This window comes from Cervus elaphus, chromosome 28 (assembly GCF_910594005.1).
Source record: "Cervus elaphus chromosome 28, mCerEla1.1, whole genome shotgun sequence".
NCBI lineage: Eukaryota > Metazoa > Chordata > Mammalia > Artiodactyla > Cervidae > Cervus > Cervus elaphus.
Window position 1 is genome coordinate 19,109,456 of NC_057842.1, and position 19,548 is coordinate 19,129,003.

The 19,548-nt window shown below is 38.9% G+C and overlaps 1 protein-coding gene across 1 annotated transcript in view; it reads right to left on the reverse strand.

The window, feature by feature from the left end:
• The window catches only part of IMPG1 (interphotoreceptor matrix proteoglycan 1), a 147,948-nt gene extending 129,943 nt beyond the window's left edge, over positions 1–18,005 (reverse strand). The window contains 1 exon segment of the mRNA XM_043890205.1: positions 17,939–18,005. Within this exon segment, the coding sequence (XP_043746140.1) occupies positions 17,939–18,005 (67 nt within the window).
• Between the last annotated feature and the right edge of the window lie 1,543 nt (positions 18,006–19,548).

Here is a 19,548-nt window from a genome sequence, read left to right on the forward strand (position 1 = left end):
AAAAGTCAGGCAATACAGAGTATGGATGAAGATTTGGAATCAAAGGAATTCTTACTCAAAGTGGCACAAACATACAGGGAGACAGTTTGGTATCACCTGTAAAATTGAAAATGTCTTCCTCATGACACAATGAGGTTTCTCTTCTACTCAGTAGAGAGAGACAGGGACAGACTCTGGAGAGATTCCTGCCTGATGTGAGCATCAGGGGACACTTGGGAATATCTGAACCAGTGTTTTAAGTAATGCAGAGTCCATCAAAAGAAGAGCAAATGCCCGGTGGTATTCATACCTGGTATGCATACCAGGCTCAGCCGCTTCTCAAGCATCATCTCAGGCCTTCTTAGGCTCACCTGCCTCTCAGATCGGCTCTTCACAAGCTCTGAACCAATATGGGAGACATGAACTCGTAGCTCCTCGCCTCATGGCTGTGTCACATTGTCTGTTCTTCCTGCCCCGGGATTTTCTGTTGCTGCCGCAGTGTGAGAAGCACCATGACCCCCCCTCAGCCCACAGGTGAGTGCACTGGAAGTGCAGGGAAGTACTTTGTGGTGAATCTCTAAGGAGATAGCATGCACTTTTCTCCATTCACCCGCAGGCTCCCAACCTCACCGACCATCTGGAGACAGTGTGGTCACTAAACATGGTGCCTTGAGATCAGCAGTTGATTGATTGCCAAGTGCTGGCCAGCTTGGGGTGGCATCTTTATGTTATCACTGTCTCACTCCTCTTTTCCTTTCCCTCCTGGTTCCCTGAGTAGCAGATAAGTTTTTGCCTCAGGGTCTGCTATGTACAACGATGTGGAAGACTTTTTTCTTTCTTTAATCAAAGATTTTAATCGCACAATATTGAGAAGTAAAGAACAAAATACAATTATTGGAGGACAATTGCTCTTCAGTGTTGTGTTGGCCCCTGCCAGACATCAACACGAACCAGCCACAGGTAGACATATGTCCCCTCCGTCCTGAACCTCCCTCCTGTCTCCCTCCCATCCCACCCCTCTGGGTTGTCACAAGCACTGGAAGCATCCATGCACGAGGAGTGTTTGTGGACCACGCTCACACTGGTGTCCAGGTCCTGAAAGACACTTATGCACATCCCTGTTGGGGGATGTCACGTTGGCAGTCTGAAACTGGTCATGGTAGGAGTCTTTATTTACACTATGAATATTGGCAAACACTGAGTATGGATTTTCACCCCTTGAAAAGATAGTGGCTAATTATTTATCAGTATACCATTGGTATGACAATCCATCCAGGACTCTTGCATGGGCAATCCCATGGATAGAGGAGCCTAGCAGGCCACAGTCCACGGGATCACTAGGAGTCGGACATGACCGAGCAAATAAACAACAACAACACCACTTGGCAGGATTTGGACAAAGTCGATGTGAAGAAGAGGAAGATGTCTTAGATGATACCAAGATTCCTGACTTTAGAGATAGAAGATGACAGCACAAAATGAGGCCAAAGGCAGAGAGCAGAGTGATTTATGCCTGAAAGCAGGGTGCTGAAGATATTACAGAGAACAAGATGGACATAGCTGAGAAAAGAAGACAAGAAAAAGGCAAAGCAGAAAAGGAAAGATATACCCATCTGAGTACAGAGTTCCAAAGAATAGCAAGGAGAGATAAGAAAGCCTCCTTAAGTGCAAAGAATGCAAAGAAGTAGAGGAAAACAATAGAATGGGAAAGATTAAAGATCTCTTCAAGAAAATTAGAGTTACCAAGGGAACATTTCACTCAAAGATGGGCACAATAAAGGACAGAAATGGTAAAGACCTAACAGAAACAGAAGAGATTAAGAATAGGTGGCAGGAATACACAGAAGAACTGTACAAAAAGATATTAATGACCTGGATAACTGTGATGGTATAGTCACTCACCTGGAGCGAGACATCCTAGAGTGTGAAGTCAAATGGGCTTTAGGAAGCATCACTACGAACAAGGAGGTGATGGAATTCCAGCTGAGCTATTTCAAATCCTAAAAGATGATGCTGTGAAAGTGCTACATTCAATACGTCAGCAAATTTGGAAAACACAGCAGTGGCCACAGGAGTGAAAAATGTCAGTTTTCATTCCAACCCAAAAAAGGGCAATGCCAAAGAATATTCAAACTACTGCACTATTGCGCTCATTTCACAAGCTAGCAAGGTAATGCTCAAAATCCTTCAAGCTAGGCTTCAAGAGTATGTGAACTGAGAACTTTTAGACATACAAGCTGAATTTAGAAAAGGCAAAGGAACCAGAGATCAAAATGCCAGCATTCGTTGGATCATAAAAAATGCAAGAGAATTGCAGAAACATCTACTTCTGCTTCATTGACTTTGGCCACCTGATGCAGAGAGCTGATTCATTGGAAAGGACCTTGATGCTGGGAAAGACTGCAGGCAGGAGGAGAAGAGGGTGATGGAGGATGAGATGGTTGGATGGCATCACTGAATCAATGGACATAAGTTTAAGCAAAGTCCAGGAGATGGTGAAGGACAGAGAAACCGGGAATGCTGTAGTGCATGGGGTCACAAAGAGTTGGACATGACTAAGATGCTAAACAATAACAATAAAGTTAAAAAGAAAGAAACAACATAATGAAGGGAATGATTATACATTTTATCAATCATATTAAATGAGACTGCTCCTTCCAAACTGGAAATACATTTATGATATAACATATACTAAAAAAAAGTGAGAGAAAAACAACCCCCCTGGTGGCCCATATTATAATGACCCACATAAATCTTTCTAGAAGGCAATAAATCATGCTTCTCAAACTTGGCTGCATAGAAGGATCACCTGGGTAGCTTTAACAATTACTCTAGCTTGTTCTAACTGCTGTTTTGTTAATTGTTTTGGATTTATTTTTGGAAAACTCTTTCCCCTTTATTATTCTTTTGTGATTTCATTCTCTTATAATTCCCTTTAATGTTATGTTTTGGCTTTCTTTGGTGGCTCAGACAGTAAAGAATCTGCCTGCAATGCAGGAGACCTGGGTTTGATCCCTGGGTTGGGAAGATCCCCTGGAGGAGGGAATGGCTACCCACTCCAGTATTCTTGCTTGGAGAATTCTGTGGACAGAGGAATCTGGTGGGCTACAGTCTATGGGATCCCAAAGAGTCAGATACGACTGAGTGGCTAATACACACATTGTTATGTTTGGATTCTTTTTCTTTTTTGCGTGTATATCTGTTACAGATTTTTGGTCTGTGGTTACCATGAGGTTTTTGTATAGCAGTCACTATATATATACATCTGTCCATGGTTTTTCCAGGCAAGAATATTTTGAATTGCTGATCTTTTAATTTTAAATGCATTTTAAAAACCTGGTATCTGCATTCTCCTCCCCTCATGATTATTATGTTCAGTATCATATTTTACATCTACTAATACTCATTTTGTATATCCTCTAACTTAGTGGAGTATATATTATAGAATAGATGACTTTACTACTTTTGTCTTTTAATCTCCCTACTAGCTTGGACCTCACCTCAAACAACTTAAATCAGAATCTTTAATGCTGAAGCCTAGGAATTGGTGTTTTTACCAGTGTTGAGAAACGTCACATGAAAGTCTGCAGGAAACTGAAGTCAGTGGAAAAGGAGATGGTCAGAGGAAGGCCTTGGAGTTGGTGGTAAATGGAGTTAATGTCATAGGTAGATAGAAACAACATTAGCAAAGATGTGAAATCTTATTCTATCTGAAACAAGAGAATGAAAAGAGTTTGGATGGATGCAGAGAAACTCTGAAGTGGAAAGAAGAGATGGCAAATGAAATAAAATGACCTTAGTCTTTTCAGTACAGAGGAGGTGGTAATAGTAACTGTGATAGTCATCATTGTCATTTAGGAGTTGGTGTTTATTGAGCAAAAGTTTCTACAAAAGTAATAGATGCTTCAGTAATCTTTATTAAAGCCCTATGAGGCAGATTCTGCTATTATTTTTTCCCATTTTATAGATTAGAAGCCATAAGATGGAGGGATGTGTGGGACCCGGCAATTTGCCAAGGTCACACAGCTCATAAGTGACAGAACTCCTTCTGTATCTGTGTGCTGGGTTGGGGACTTCTCAAGTGGTGCTAGTGATAAAGAATCTGCCTGCCAATGCAGGAGATGCAAAAGACTCAGGTTCAATCCCTGGGTCAGGAAGATCCCTGCGAGTGGGAAGTGGCAAACTATTCCAGTATTCTTACCTGGAAAATTTCATGGACAAACAAGCCTGGCAGGCTACAGTCCATGGGACCACAAAGGGTCAGACACCACCGAGCTGTGTTGAATGCACTATTGTGCAAACCTGAAAGCCTTGGCTTTTAACAATGCCATCATGGAAATGAGGAAGAATCAGACTGCAGGTTCAAAGCGAAAGAGAAGCTTTGGAAATCAACTTTGGACTAGGTCAGGGAGTCAGAGATGAGCTTGACTGTGGAATAGTATGGAGGGCCCAATAAGGGTTTGGTGCATGAATTTGTTTATCAAGCATTCTGTTTGACTTTCTCTAATGACATTCTCTAAAGCTAGTTACCCAAAATGGGATTAATCAAAGCAAGTGGAACAGAAGGTCAAGGACTAAGGTTTCTAATGTACTAATAAGAAGACTGTTGAGAGAGGTTCAGAAGTGGATCCCAGTACCCAGGATTAATATGAAAGATTCTGAGGCCTGGATGGGCTGAAGAACTTGAGAAATTAGAGAGGCTTCCCAAGTGGTGCTAGTGGTAAAGAACCCATCTGCCATTTCAGGAGCCATAAGAGATGCACGTTGGATCCCTGGGTTGGGGAGTTCCCCTGGAGGAGGGCATGGCAATCCACTCCAGTATTCTTGTCTGAAGAATCTCATGGACAAAGGAGCCTGGTGGGCTACAGTCCATGGGGTTGCAAAGAGAAGGACATGACTGAGGTGACTTGGCACACAGCACACAGAGGGATTGGGGTGTTTTGCTGATAGTGAAAATCATATTCCATAAAGGCAAGAAGGAGAGATTATTAGAAAGGGGTGCTTCAGAATTGTGTATCTCGAATCTGGAAATATTACAGACCTGTAGGTGAAGTTTCAGCATTTTGATAGAGGGGTATTTTTGGTTCAGGAGAGGCTTTCTTGCTGTGTCTGATTTCAGTCATTTGGCCAGGTACTACCTTTAGATACATAACATACTCTTAATAAGTCACTTGCCACTAATGTTGTTCAGTCCCTCAGTAGTATCTGACTCTTTGCGACCCCATGGACTGCAGCATGCCAGGCCTCCCTGTCCCTCACTCTCTCCCAAAGTTTGCCCAAGTTCATGTCCATTGAGTTGGTGATGCTATCCAACCATCTTATCCTCTGCCGCCCCCTTCTCCTTTTGCCTTCAATCTTTCCCAGCATCAGAGTGTTGCCACTAAACTTAGACCATAATATCTGGCATTTGAAATGACACCATGAAAAAACAACTCTATTTCTTTGAAGAGTTCAGAGTGTCACACTTTCTTAATGAGTAATAGAACTTTTAAAATTTATGTTTCTATTTTTAGGGTAGAGCTGAAGGATATGGCCAGCCACATCCTTCATGCAAATAGATGTTGGAGATGGTCCAGAACTAGCCATCATCTGGTGCTGCTAGCAGAGGCAAGTTGGCTTTTGAATGACTAATAAAAATCATATTAATTGTACTCATTATATTATATTGAATTGATTAATAGGCCAAGTAGATGTAAAATGGGACTGGATATAGCTCAAATCTCAGGTTTGGTCCTAACCTTCCCACCTCAAATGATTTTAGGAACGTTACTTAGCATTCTCTGCCATAGTTTCCTGGCCAGAAATGAGCACTTTGTCTACCAAGCAGTGAAATCTTAAGAAATAAGATTAATTAAAATTTGGTTGAGCTTTTACAATAAAAATATAGTATTAAGCAAAAGGATTGTTAACATGATTGCTAGCTACAAAGCATTGTGATCAGCTCTGAATTGATGACGGTTGTTTAAAAATAGTGCCCCTGGGTTTCATGCGTGCCTGCTAAGTTGCTTCAGTCACGTCCAACTCTGCGACGCTATGAACTGTAGCCTGTCAGGCCCCTTTGTCCATGGGATTCTCCAGGCAAGGATACTGGAGTCGGTTGAAATTTCCTCCTCCAGCAGTGAGTGGTATGTAAAGGGATGAAAGACGGTTGGATGAAGGAACCCAAGTTGGAATGAAAGAAGATGCCTTTACAAAGGCACCCAGAAAGACACTTTCCCCAAAAATGTGCTGTGTGCTCAGTCACTCAGTCATGTCCAACTCTTTGTGATCCTGTGGACTGTAGCCTGCCAGGCTCCTCTGTCCATGGGATTCTCCAGGCAAGACTACTAGAGAGGGTCCCTGTGCATCTCACTGGGACTCCAGAGGACTGGGGGTGGACCCCGCTCCCCGTAGGCGAGGCTGTTTCCACAAAAACTGGGTAACCGCTAGTTGTGACAGGTACTGGGCAGTCACCTCTAGTCCTTGGACTTTGTTTCTTCTTCAGAGGAGTGCCCGCTTTGCATTTCGCTGCTCCTCCCCAATGCTCTGCGGCAGGAAGGCCTATGTCAGACGTCAGACACGCTACTGTGCATCTTAAGTTTGGTGCTTCTCGGCTACCCTCTTGCTATGTGTGAGAACAAGAAGGAGGGGATATAAGTCCTGACTGAGATGCCAAGTTCTCTGGAGTCCTTCTGGCCCCTGATGTGGAGCAGCTGGTTAGTTTTGCTTGTTGGACTGGCAACTATTGAGAGATCAAGCCTTGAGCCTTTGGAGTGGGAGCACTGACTCAAAGGCCCTAGAAGTGAAAGTGAAAGTAGCTCAGTCGTGTCCAACTCTTTGTGACCCCATGGATAATCCATGGAATTCTCCAGGCCAGAATACTGGAGTGGGTTGCCATTTCCTTCTCCAGAGGATCTTCCCAACCCAGGGATCAAACCTAGGTCTCCCAATTGCAGGCAGATTCTTTACTAGCTGAGTTACAAGGGAAATCCCAAGACTACCCTAGACTACCAAAGAACTAACCCTAGGGGCATGAAATTGTGAGAACCCACACCAAGGAAACCACTTGAATACAAGACCTGGCATCACCCAACCACCAGTAGCACCCTGTGCAGGACGCCTCATCTAAATAACAAACAAAACAAAAATACAAATCCAGTCATCAGTAGACAGGATTACCACCTCACTCAGCCTTGCCTATCAGAGGAAAAACAAACAAAAACTCAGCACAAATCTCACTCTATGTGAAATTTACACAAACCACTGGACCAACCTTAGGATGGAAGAAAGCAAAAGGAAGAAAGAATTCAACCTTGAAGCTTGAGAAAAGGAGACCTCAAACACAATAAGTTAAAAATTAATGAAAAGGCAGATAAATACTACACAAATGAGGGAACAAACTAGAAACACAGATGTCCAAATAAATGAAGAGGAAATAGGCAAATTACCTGAACAAGAATTCAGAATAATGACAGTAAAGATGATCAAAAACCTTGAAAACAAAATGGAGAAAATGCAGGAATCAATTAACAAAGACCTAGAAGAATTAAAGAATAAACATGCAGAGACAAACAACACAATTACTGAAATTAAAATACTTTAGAAGGAATCAGTAGCAGAATATCTGAAGCAGAAGAACAAATCAGTGAGCTGGAAGATAAAATGGTGGAAATAACTTCAGAAGAGCAGAATAAAGTAAAAAGAATGAAAAGAACTGAGGATAGTTTCAGAGATCTCTGGGACAATATCAAATGCACCAACATTTGAATTAAAGGGGTCCCAGAAGAATAAGACAAAAAGAAAGGGCATGAGAAAATTTGTGAAGAGATTATAGTTGAAAATTTCCCCAACATGAAAAAGGAAATAATCAATCAAATCCAAGAGGCACATAGAATCCCATACAGGCTAAACCCAAGGAAAAATATGCCAAGACATATACTAATGAAACCAACAAACACTAAACACAAAGAAACAATATTAAAAGCAAAAACAGCAAAGAAGAAGCAACAACTAACATACAAGGGAAACCCCATATGCTTAACAGCTAATCTTTCAGCAGAAACTCTGCAGGCCAGAAGGGAATGGCAGGGTATGTTTAAAGTACTGAAAAGGAAAAATCTACAACCAAGATTACTGTACCCAGCAAGGATCTCATTCAAAATTGATGAAGAAATAAAAAGCTTTCCAGACAAGCAAAAGTTAAGAGAATTCAGTACCACCAAACCAGCTTTAAAACAAATGTTAAGGGGACTTATATAGTCAAGAAACATAAGAGAAGTAAAAAGATCTAGAAAATCAACCCCAAACAATTAAGAAGATGGCAATAGGAACATATATATTAATAATTACTTTAAATGTAAATGGACTAAATGCTCCAACCAAAAGCCACAGACTGGCTGAATGGATACAAAAAGCAAGTCCCATATATATGCTGTCTATAAGAAACCCAGTTCAGACCTAAAGGCACATATAGACTGAAAGTGAGAGGATGGAAAAATATATTCCATGCAAATGGGAAGCTGGAGAAGCAATCCTCATATCAGACAGAATTGACCTTAAAATAAAGAAGATTACAAGAGATAAAGAAGGACACTACATAATGATCAAGGGATCAATCCAAGAGGAAGACATAACAATTGTAAATATCTATGCACCCAACATAGGAGCACCTCAATACATAAGACAAACACTAACAGACATAAAAGGAGAAATTGACAGTAACAGAATAATAGTAGGAGATTTTAACTCCCCACTCATACCAATGGACAGATCATCAAAACAGAAAGTTAATAAGGAAACACAAGTCTTAAGTGATACATTAGATGAGATGGATCTCATTGATATCCTCAGGACATTCCATCCAAATGCAGAAGAACACACCTTCTTCTCAAGTGCACACGGGACATTCTCCAGGATAGACCACATCTTAGGTCATAAACCAAACCTCAGTAAATTTAAGAAAATTGAAATTGTATCAAGCATCTTCTCCGACCACAATGCTATGAGACTAGATATCAATTACAAGAAAAAAAACTGTAAGAAACACAAACACATGGAGATTAAACAACATATTTCTAAATAACCAACAGGTTACTGAAAAAATAAAAAGGGAAATAAAAAATTTCTAGAAACAAATGACAATGAAAACATGACAACTCAAAACCTATGGGATGCAGCAAAAGCAGTCCTAAGAGGGAAGTTTATAGTAATACGATCCTACCTCAAGAAACAGGAAAAACATCAAATAGACAACCTAACTTTACATGTAAAACAACTGGAAAAAGAAGAACCAAAAAAATCCAAAATTAGTTGAAGGAAAAAAAAATCATAAAGATCTGAGCAGAAATAAATGAAAAAGAAATGAAAGAAACAATAATAAAGATTACTAAAAGTTGATTCTTTGAGAAGATAAAAATTGACAATTTCACAAGACTCATCAAGGAAAAAAGAGAGAAGAATAAAATCAACAAAATTAGAAATGAAAAAGGAGAGGCTACAACAGACAATGCAGGAGACTATTATGAACAACTATATGGCAATAAAATGGATAACCTGGGAGAAATGGTAAAATTCTTAGAAAAAGTTCAATCTTCCAGACTGAACCAGGAAGAAGTAGAAATTATGAACAACTCAATTACAAACACTGAAATTGAAGCTGTGATAAAAAATCTCCCAAAGAACAAAAGCCCCGGACCAGATGGCTTCACAGGAGAATTCTATCAAACATTTAGAGAAGAGCTAATGCCTATCATTCTAAAACTCTTTCCAAAAATTGCAGAGGAAGGAACACTTCCAAACTCATTCTATGAGGCCGCTATTACCCTGATACCCAAAACAGACAAAGACAACACAAAAAAGAAAACTACAGGCCAATATCACTGATGACCATAGATGCAAAAAACATAGTTTTTTTTATTTTATCAAACAGAATTCAGCAACACATCAAAAAGCTCATACACCATGATGAAGCTGGATTTATTCCAGGGATGCAAGGATTCTTCAATATATGCAAATCAATCAATGGGATACACCATATTAACAAATGGAAAGATAAAAATCATATGAAAATCTCAATAGATGCAGAAAAAGCATTTGACAAAATTCAGCACCCATTTATGATTAAAACTCTTCAAAAAAAATGGACATAGAAGGAAGCTACCTCAATATAGTAAAGGCCATATATGATAAACCTGGAGCAAACAATATTCTCAATGCTGAAAAACTGAAAGCATTCCCCCTAAGACCAGGAACAAGACAAGAGTGTCCACTTTCACCACTATTATTCAACATAGCTCTGGAAGTCCTAGCTACAGCAGTCAGAGAAGAAAAAGAAAGAAAAGGAATCCAAACTGGAAAAGAAGAAGTCAAGCTCTCACTGTTTGCAGATGACAAAGTACTGTACATAGAAAACCCTAAAGATAGTATCAGAAAATTACTAGAGCTAATCAGTGAATTTAGTAAAGTTGCAGGATACAAAATCAATACACAGAAATTACTTGCATTGCTACATAGTAACAATGAAAAATCAGAAAGAGAAACTAAGGAATCAATGCCATTCACCACTGCAACAAAAAGAATTAAACATCTGGGAATAAACTTACCTAAGGAGGCAGAAGAACTGTACACAGAAAATTATAAGACACTGATGAAAGGAATCAAAGATGATAAACAGATGGAGGGATATTCCATGGTCCTGGGTAGGAAGAATCAATATTGTGAAAATGACTATACTACCAAATACAACCTACAGATTCAATGTGATCCCTATCAAATTACCAATGACATTTTTCACAGAACTGGAAGAAAAAAAATTTCACAATTCATCAGTCAGTCTGTCAGTCAGTCAGTTCAGTTGCTCAGTCATGTCCAACTCTTTGTGACCCCACGGACTGCAGCATGCCTCCCTGTCCATCACCAACTTTCGGAGTTTACTCAAACTCATGTCCACTGAGTCAGTGATGCCATCCAACCATCTCATCCTCTGTTGTCCCCTTCTCCTCTTGCCTTCAATCTTTCCCAGAATCGAGGTCTTTTTAAATGAGTCAGCTCTTCACATTCGGTGGCCAAAGTATTGGAGTTTCAGCTTCAACATCAGTCCTTCCAATGAACATTCAGGACTGATTTCCTTATGGGAACACAAAAGACCCTGAAGAGCCAAAGCAGTCTTGAAAAAGAAGAATGGAATTGGAGGAATCAACCTTCCTGACTTCAGATTATACTACAAAGCCACAGTCATAAAGACAGTATGGAACTGGCACGAAAACAGAAATATAGACCAATGGAACAAGATAGAAACCCCAGAAATAAACCCACACACTTATGGGTACCTTATTTTTGATAAAGGAGGCAAGAATTTACAATGGGGCAAAGACAGTCTCTTCAATAAATGGTATTGGGAAAACTGGACAGCTACATGTAAAAGAATGAAATTAGAACACTTCCTAACATCATGCACAAAGATAAACTCAAAATGGATTAAAGACCTAAATGTAAGACCAGAAGCTAGAAAACTCTTAGAGGAAAACAGGCAGAACATTTGATGACACAAATCAAAGCAAGATCCTCTATGACTCATCTCCTAGAGTAATGGAAATAAAAACAAAGGTAAATAAATGGGACCTGATTAAACTTAAAAACTTTTGCACACTAAAGGAAACTCCAAGTTAGGTGAAAAGAAAACCCTCAGAATGGGAGAAAATAATAGCAAATGAAACAACTGACAAAGGATTAATTTCTAAAATATACAAGCAGCTCATACAACTCAATGCCAGAAAAACAAACAACCCAAGCAAAAAGTGGGAAAAAGACCTAAACAGACATTTCACCAAAGAAGACATACAGACGGCTAAGAAACATATGAAAAGATGCTCAACATCACTCATTATTAGAGAAATGGAGATCAAAACCACAATGAGATATCACCTCACACCAGTCAGAATGGCCACCATCAAAAAGTCTACAAACAATAAATGCTGGAGAGGATGTGCAGAAAAGGAAATGCTCTCACACTGTTGGTGGAATGTAAATTGATACAGCCACTATGGAAGACGGTATGGAGATTCCTTAAAAAACTAGGAATAAAACCACCATATGACCCAGCAATCTGTTTCCTAGGCATGTTCACTGGGGAAACCAAAATTGAAAGAGACACACGTATCCTATTGTTCATTGCAGCACTATCTACAATAGCTAGAACGTGGAAGCAACCTAGATGGCCATCGATAGATGAATGGATAAAGAAGTTGTGGTACATATACACAATGGACTATTACTCAGCCATAAAAAGGAATGCCGTTGAGTCAGTTCTAATGAGGTGGCTGAACCTAGAACCTATTATACAGAGTGAAGTGAATCAGAAAGAGAAAGATAAATATCGTATACTAATGCATATTTGTGGAATCTAGAAAAATGGTACTAAAGAATTTACTTACAGGGCAGTAATGGAGAAACAGACACAGAGAATAGACTTATGGACATGGGGAGAGGGGAGGAGAGGGTGAGATGTATGGAAAGAGTAACATGGACACTTACATGACCATATGTAAAATAGATAGCCAACGGGAATTTGCTGTATGGCTCAGGAAACTCAAACAGGGGCTCTGTATCAACCTAGAGGGGTGGGGTGGGGAGGGAGATGGGAGGGAGGTTCAAAAGAAAGGGGATATATGTATACCTATGGCTGATTCATGCTGAGGTTTGACAGAAAACAACAAAATTCTGTAAAGAGAGGATTGCCATTTCCTCCTCCAGGGGATCTTCCCGACCCAGCGATTGAACTTGGGTGTCCTGTGTTGACAGGCAGATTTTTACTCTCTGAGCCACCAGGGAAGCCCTCCTCAAGAATGACTGAATGTAAATGGGAGAATATTTATCTACTGAATACAGCCACGTGCTTAGAAGTGTTTATCGCTGTTTTGTAGCTCTTTCATACTCTTTTCACACTCACTCTGGCCAGAGGAGAGGGGCTGCAGTGGGAGTATGTTCTCAATAAATAATCAGCAACGCACGCTGCAGTTTGACTTTACAGTGGCATTTCAAGATATGAATTCTCATTACCACAGCTTTGCCAGTCAACCACATCAACTCACTTATAGGATAAGCTGTGGCAGGCAGCTTGCCTTGGACTCAAAACAAAAAGTACACCCATTTACCTTATTAAAATAATCCCATCTGACTTGGTGCTCTTCATTTGAGGGGTTGACTCCCAGTGACACTGTCTCTCAGACAGGGAACTCAGACCCCGTGGTTGCTGAAAACCAGACTTTTATTATGGTCACTTCCTCATATCTACTGAATTATAAACTTAGAGATGATTGTGAAAAACAAACTTGATTGCCTTAGATGGATAATTTTAAAACAGCATGAAGTCTGTGAACATGACTGAGGCACCAGAAGTTTACAGGATCTGAATTTGCAGACAGATTTAGCGTGCAAATACAGTTGGTATTTAAGGTGGTGGTTTGCTTACGAATGACGGAAATGGCCAAGAAAGTAATAGATCATGCCAATGCTGTCTAATTAGTTCACACATACAATAATACTTTAGAGTGATCCTCAAAATAAGCATAGGAGGGTCACAAGGCAGCAATCACTTTCTCTTTTTAAAGTATATAATCTAATAAATGGTCTGAGGTGTGCTGCCATGGTTTGTTCAGTTGGACACAAAGTGTCTTAAATTTACATGACTTTGATTTTAAGGACATCTTTTCAGGTATAATTTAACAGAAAAATCTGCCTTCAGCCTTTTGAATTACACTATTCTGAAACTGTAGCCGAGATGAAAAAATAGAGGAGTCACAAAGTTAATGTGATTGTCATTGGGCAGGTATCTCAGGGATATAAATGAAGCTTTGTTCTCTGTTCTTGGAGACACAATAAAGGAAAATAACTTCCTGGGTAATTTTATGAAATGAGAACATATCCCAGTAGTAAAGGATTAGCAAGAACTGGAGAGTCTTCAAATGCAAATTTCCTATCATTTCACAGTTGTTAAAATAGTTACTTTACCTTGGGGAACTAATAATAACTTAGCTAAAGGTTTCATTTAGTATAACCAAATATAATGCAAAAAGCACAGACTCTGATAAACACCATTTCCATTTTAGGGCTTGCTAAGGCTGGGTTTTCTCTCTTCTCTTTCTTCCACACATAAGAATGTTACAAGCAATTAGATGAAATTATTTATGTGAACTGGAAAACTGAGAGCATAAAGCTGTGCTGTACAGACCAGATGTAACTAGCATCCCCATTTTGAAAACCAAAGAGAGGCCTCATGGTATCTTGATGAAGTAATTGTTCTTTGAAACTATTGAACTGTCTTGTTGCCCTAAACAGTTCTATTTAATGAATGTTTTGAAATCAAAACCATTTCATTTTCAAAAAACTACCTTCAGAATCTGCAAAGCTCAAAGGAAACTTTTTGAAATGTTGTCATGTCTCTGAATCTCTTAATAATCTGTGTTGGGTACAAATACTCTAATAAATAGCAAATACTCTATTTGGGGACTCAAATTGGGAAAAATTACCTAAGAGGATAAGAAAACTTTGGAGGAGCAATTTGGCAATATGAATAAAATACCATGAAACTGTTGATATTGCTTTGACCCAATAATTTTACTTTATTGAATTTGTGCTAGGAATCTTAAATACTGAGAGAGGCTTATGCACAAAGATATTCATTGTAACATTACTCATCATAACAAAACAATTAGAAACAGTTCTTTCTTTTTGTTGTGTATTTAGATAAAGCAAATCATGGTGTAACACCTGAAAGGAACAATATGCAGCCAATAAAATGATGCTTGTCAAAGCAAGATAACAATGGAGACCAATGTAGATCTAATAGAAAACTTGTGCAAAAAATCCTATGTAAAATTGTGTGCATGGTAGAACTGCAACCATGTAAATATTAAATAAGCATAGAAAAAAGACTGAGGAAACATATGAAGATGCCAGCATAGGTTGTGTTTGGATAGGTGTACTATGGGTACTTTTCCATACATTTTGTTAAAAACAATCTATAACTTTTTAAAAATATTCAAGCTGTATTTAGAAAAGGCAGAGGAACTAGAGATCAAATAGCCGACATTCACTGGATCATAGAAAAAGCAAGACAGTGCCAGGAAAATATTTACTTCTGCTTTATTGACTGTGCCAAAGCTTTTGAGTGTGTGGATCACAACAAACTGTGGAAAATTCCTCAAGAGATAGGAATACCAGACCATCTTACCTGTCTCCTGAGAAATCTGTATGCAGGTCAGGAAGCAAGAGTTAGAATCCGACATGGAACAATGGACTGGTTCCAAATCGGGAAAAGAGTATGTCAAGGCTGTATACTGTTACCCTGCTTATTTAACTTATATGCAGAGTACATCATGAGAAACGCTGGGCTGGATGATGCTCAAGCTGGAATCAAGATTGCTGGGAGAAATACCAATAACCTCAGATATGCAGATGACACCACCCGTATGGCAGAAAGCAAAGAAGAACTAAAAAGCCTCTTGATGAAAGTGAAAGAGGGGAGTGAAAAAGTTGGCTTAAAACTCAACATTCAGAAAACTGAGATCATGGCTTCTGGTCCCATCACTTCCTGGCAAATAGATGGGGAAACAATGGAAACGGTGACAGACTTTATTTTCTTAGGCTTCAAAATCACTGCAGATGGTGGCTGCAGCCATGAAATTAAAAGATGCTTATTCCTTGGAAGAAAACCTATGACCAACCTAGACAGCGTATTAAAAAGCAGAGATTACTTTGCTGACAAAGGTCCGTGTAGTCAGTTATGGATTTTCCAGTAGTCATATATGGATGTGAGAGTTGGACTCTAAAGAAAGCTGAGTGCCGAAGAATTGATGCTTTTGAACTGTGGTGTTGGAGAAGATGCTTGTAAGTCCCTTGGACTGTGAGGAGATCAAACCAGTCAATGGTTAAGGAAATCAGTCCTGAATATTCATTGGAAGGACTGATGCTGAAGCTGAAACTGCAATACTTTGGCCACCTGATGCGAAGAACTGACTCATTGGAAAAGACCCCGAAGCTGGGAAAGATTGAAGGCAGGAGGAGAAGGGGATGACAGAGGATGAGATGGTTGGATGGCATGACCGACTCGATGGACATGAGATCGAGCAAGCTCTGGGAATTGGTGAAGGACAGGGAAGCCTGGTGTGCTGCAGTCCATGGGGTCACAGAGTCAGAAGTTGGACATGAGTGAGTGACTAAAGTGGCTTACTGATTGACTTTAAATTCCCAGCTTTTATACTCAAAAGCTAGTTTTACTGAGTTGAACTCCTCTCTCTACCAGAAGCATTTTCTATGTAAATGGTTAATTAGCCATAAATGGGAAACCAGTCATAATGCCTAATTAGCCATAAATGGGAAACCAATCTGGCTAAAGTACATAAACTCTAATTAATGTAAACCTCACTAATGAAGATTAACAGAAATTCACAGATCAGAGATTCTTACGGAATAAAAAGCCCCAAACAAGTAACCATGTAAGATCTTTTATTATGCAGTTATAGGACTTTATTTCTCAGATATCGGCATATAACAAATTGTAGTTCTTTTGGTAAGCTTCTTTCACTTAACTTTCTATATGTAATTATGCTATTTGAAATTGTAGTAGCCGATATATAATATATGAAAATAGAAAAAATAGCTAAATTAGTTAGCAATTAATTAAACAAATGAAACCAAAGCTGATTTGATGGGTCAGGTTTTGGAAAGTGACAAATTGGTTCACTTCAGCAGATTAAGCTCAGAATGTACTGAAATCTCATCATTTGTTTCTAATTAAAATGTTTTTATAAATGTAAACATTTATATATAATTGACAACTGAAAGGTAAGTAAACTTTGTCTCCATCCTTTATCATTTATAGGTAGCAAAACATAAAGGGAGTGTTTATATAATTTTTCCATAAATTTTCTCTTCCCTCCAAATGCAATGATTAAGATGTTACATACAAAATAATTGTTGGAATCTGTTATTTTGTGACTTAAGAAGTGCAATCAAGAATGTGTTTTACTTTTCCACAGTCATTTTAAAATCAACATGTAAATCCATGGCTGATTCATGTCAATGTATGGCAAAAACCACTACAATATTGTAAAGTAATTAGCCTCCAACTAATAAAAATAAATGGAAAAAAATTAAAAAAAATAAAATTACAATTTAAATTACAATTTAAAAAAAAAATCAGTGCTTCAGTTAAAAGGTTGATTGTGGAAAGTTACGTCATCCTTACAGAACTGAACATTACTGATTTCAGATGTCTTAAAAAGATTAAGTATGTTATAATGACCAGTCTCATACTCAAAAAAGTGAAGCTTTCTTCAACAGGTTATTTTTTTTTTTCCAGGAACCCCAGCAACAGGTTATTTTTTAAAACATTTTTTTTCTGAAATATACCAATTTTTGTGACTTGCTTTAGATTCACTTGAAAATTTGCCATCAAAACTTGCAGTGCCTAGCTCTTTTATGCATATAGCTCCACAAGCAACCAAGTTTCTGAGTTGGTCCTCATCATGGACACTGAAGATGAAGCACATTTGCTATTTTCTAATGGACAGCAATTCATGATTTAACTATGAGAAAGTAAGGAATATGTTTTTTGTCTGATCATAAGTGACAAAGTATTAATTTCATGTTTTTTGTGGACCTACTAATGCTATTAACATTAATGTTATGAATTTTGTTCATTTTTTAAAGAGCATATAGGATGCATTCATCTCTCCTATTATGTTTACATAAATTACACTTAGCATGAAACTATAAAAAACATATAATGTAAATATAAAATAAATATTAAAAAAATCAAGTGAAAACCATTTTTGACAATCATTCAGTCATGATTTATTCAGGGCCTACTGTATATGAGCCCTCAGAAATACAGTGGTGACTTTCCTGATTTTGACTGCTCACCTTTGTAAATAGATTTTATATATAAGCAGTTAAAAAAATAAAGAAGTATTTAACTTACCTTTGATTCCTTGAACTTGGAGAAAAATCCAAAGGAAAAAAATAACTCTTCTAGCTTCCAAATGCATTCTGGCTTTTGTGCATTGATATTTCTGATAATAGTCACAGAACAGCCCAAACTCACATTAAAAAATATGACAGAAATATGAAAAATAAGGAAATATTGAATTGACTTAGGATAACCTTCTTGGCTTACCTTTATGAGGGTGCCAATTTATGAAGAACACGAGGCAGTGCCTGCTTCTGGAATAATCTCCTTATCTTCCCCTCAGGTGTAATCTCTGCTTAAGGACCAGCTGGAGAACCTTTATCTCATTAACCTTCTGGAAGAGCATCTGTCAGCCCAGCTCTGGGACCCCAAATGCCATTAAAAACAAGTGTCCACAGACAGAAGGAACGCTTTTTTCCTTAGTTATTCACCTATTACAGGGACACAGAGAGCCAGGGAAGTCCTGACAAACACAGAAGGCGGCTGACAGTTAGGGTCAAGTGTTTTCCAAAATGACATGTGCAGGATCAGCCATTAAAGTAACTTAATTGTGAGCCCATGGAAGTATGTGATTATTTGAAACATTTGTCTCCAGAGGTAGCAAAGCTGTCTCTGTTCTCATTGAATTGAATTGCTTTGACAATTGCTTTTTTTCTGGCATCTATGAGTACACAGATGACCTTTTAAAGTCCACTTTAAATTAAATTTTTTTTTTTTTTTGCACAGAATGTACAGAGTCAAATAGTTCTACAAGATTTGTGAAAAGCAATGGTACCATACCTACCTGCATTCAAAGGTAATGTTGACTTAAAAGAAATACCCCACATGAGAGTTGCTAGTTTTATTTGCAGCAAAATGAGGACTGCAACTCAGGAGACAGCACCTCAAATAGTTCTGAGAGACTGGTCCAAAGAAGTAGGGGGAATGGCAATATATATGAGATTTTGGTGAAGTGGGGGTACATGCCAGGAAGCACATATTTTTCCAGAAGGTTTCTGCTAGTTTGGGGAAGCTTTCTGCTGGTCATGAGGAACAGTCATCACCATGAAAGATTTTTACGGCTCTTCTAGATTTGAGAAGATACAAGAATTCAGCTCATAAATTTGGCTCCCGAAAATATCTATGAAGACCTGTCCTGCCAGGCCCCCCGTCCCCAGCGCAGCGAGCCTCACTTCCGCTCTCCACCCTGAACTCCTCTCAGGGGACTCTGCTGATCAGCAGCTGCAGCAGCTCGTGATTTAATCGTGGTAGAGCGATGGCAAGTGCCCACGGCATCTGCCAATTCTGTCGTGGACAGCAACCACTTTTAATTCTTTAAGCTAATTCCTCTAGTAGTCTCATTAGTCTCTCTAAATAGTAGGCTTCTGTTGCTAATCCTTTTGTTTTTCACTTTCAGGCATTGTCCAATAACGAATGTGGAGAACGCCCTCTCCCCGACCCCACCCAATCCCTCCCCACCCTCATAAGCATGCTCTGGTCCTATCCTTCCACCTGCCTCAGTTTTATTGGCTTTTCAGTGCATTGAAAATTCAGTCTTATGTTATTGTGACTACATGCTACATATAGCTGAGCCTGGAATATACTATAACTACTAACAGGTATTGAACTCATATGTTGTGATC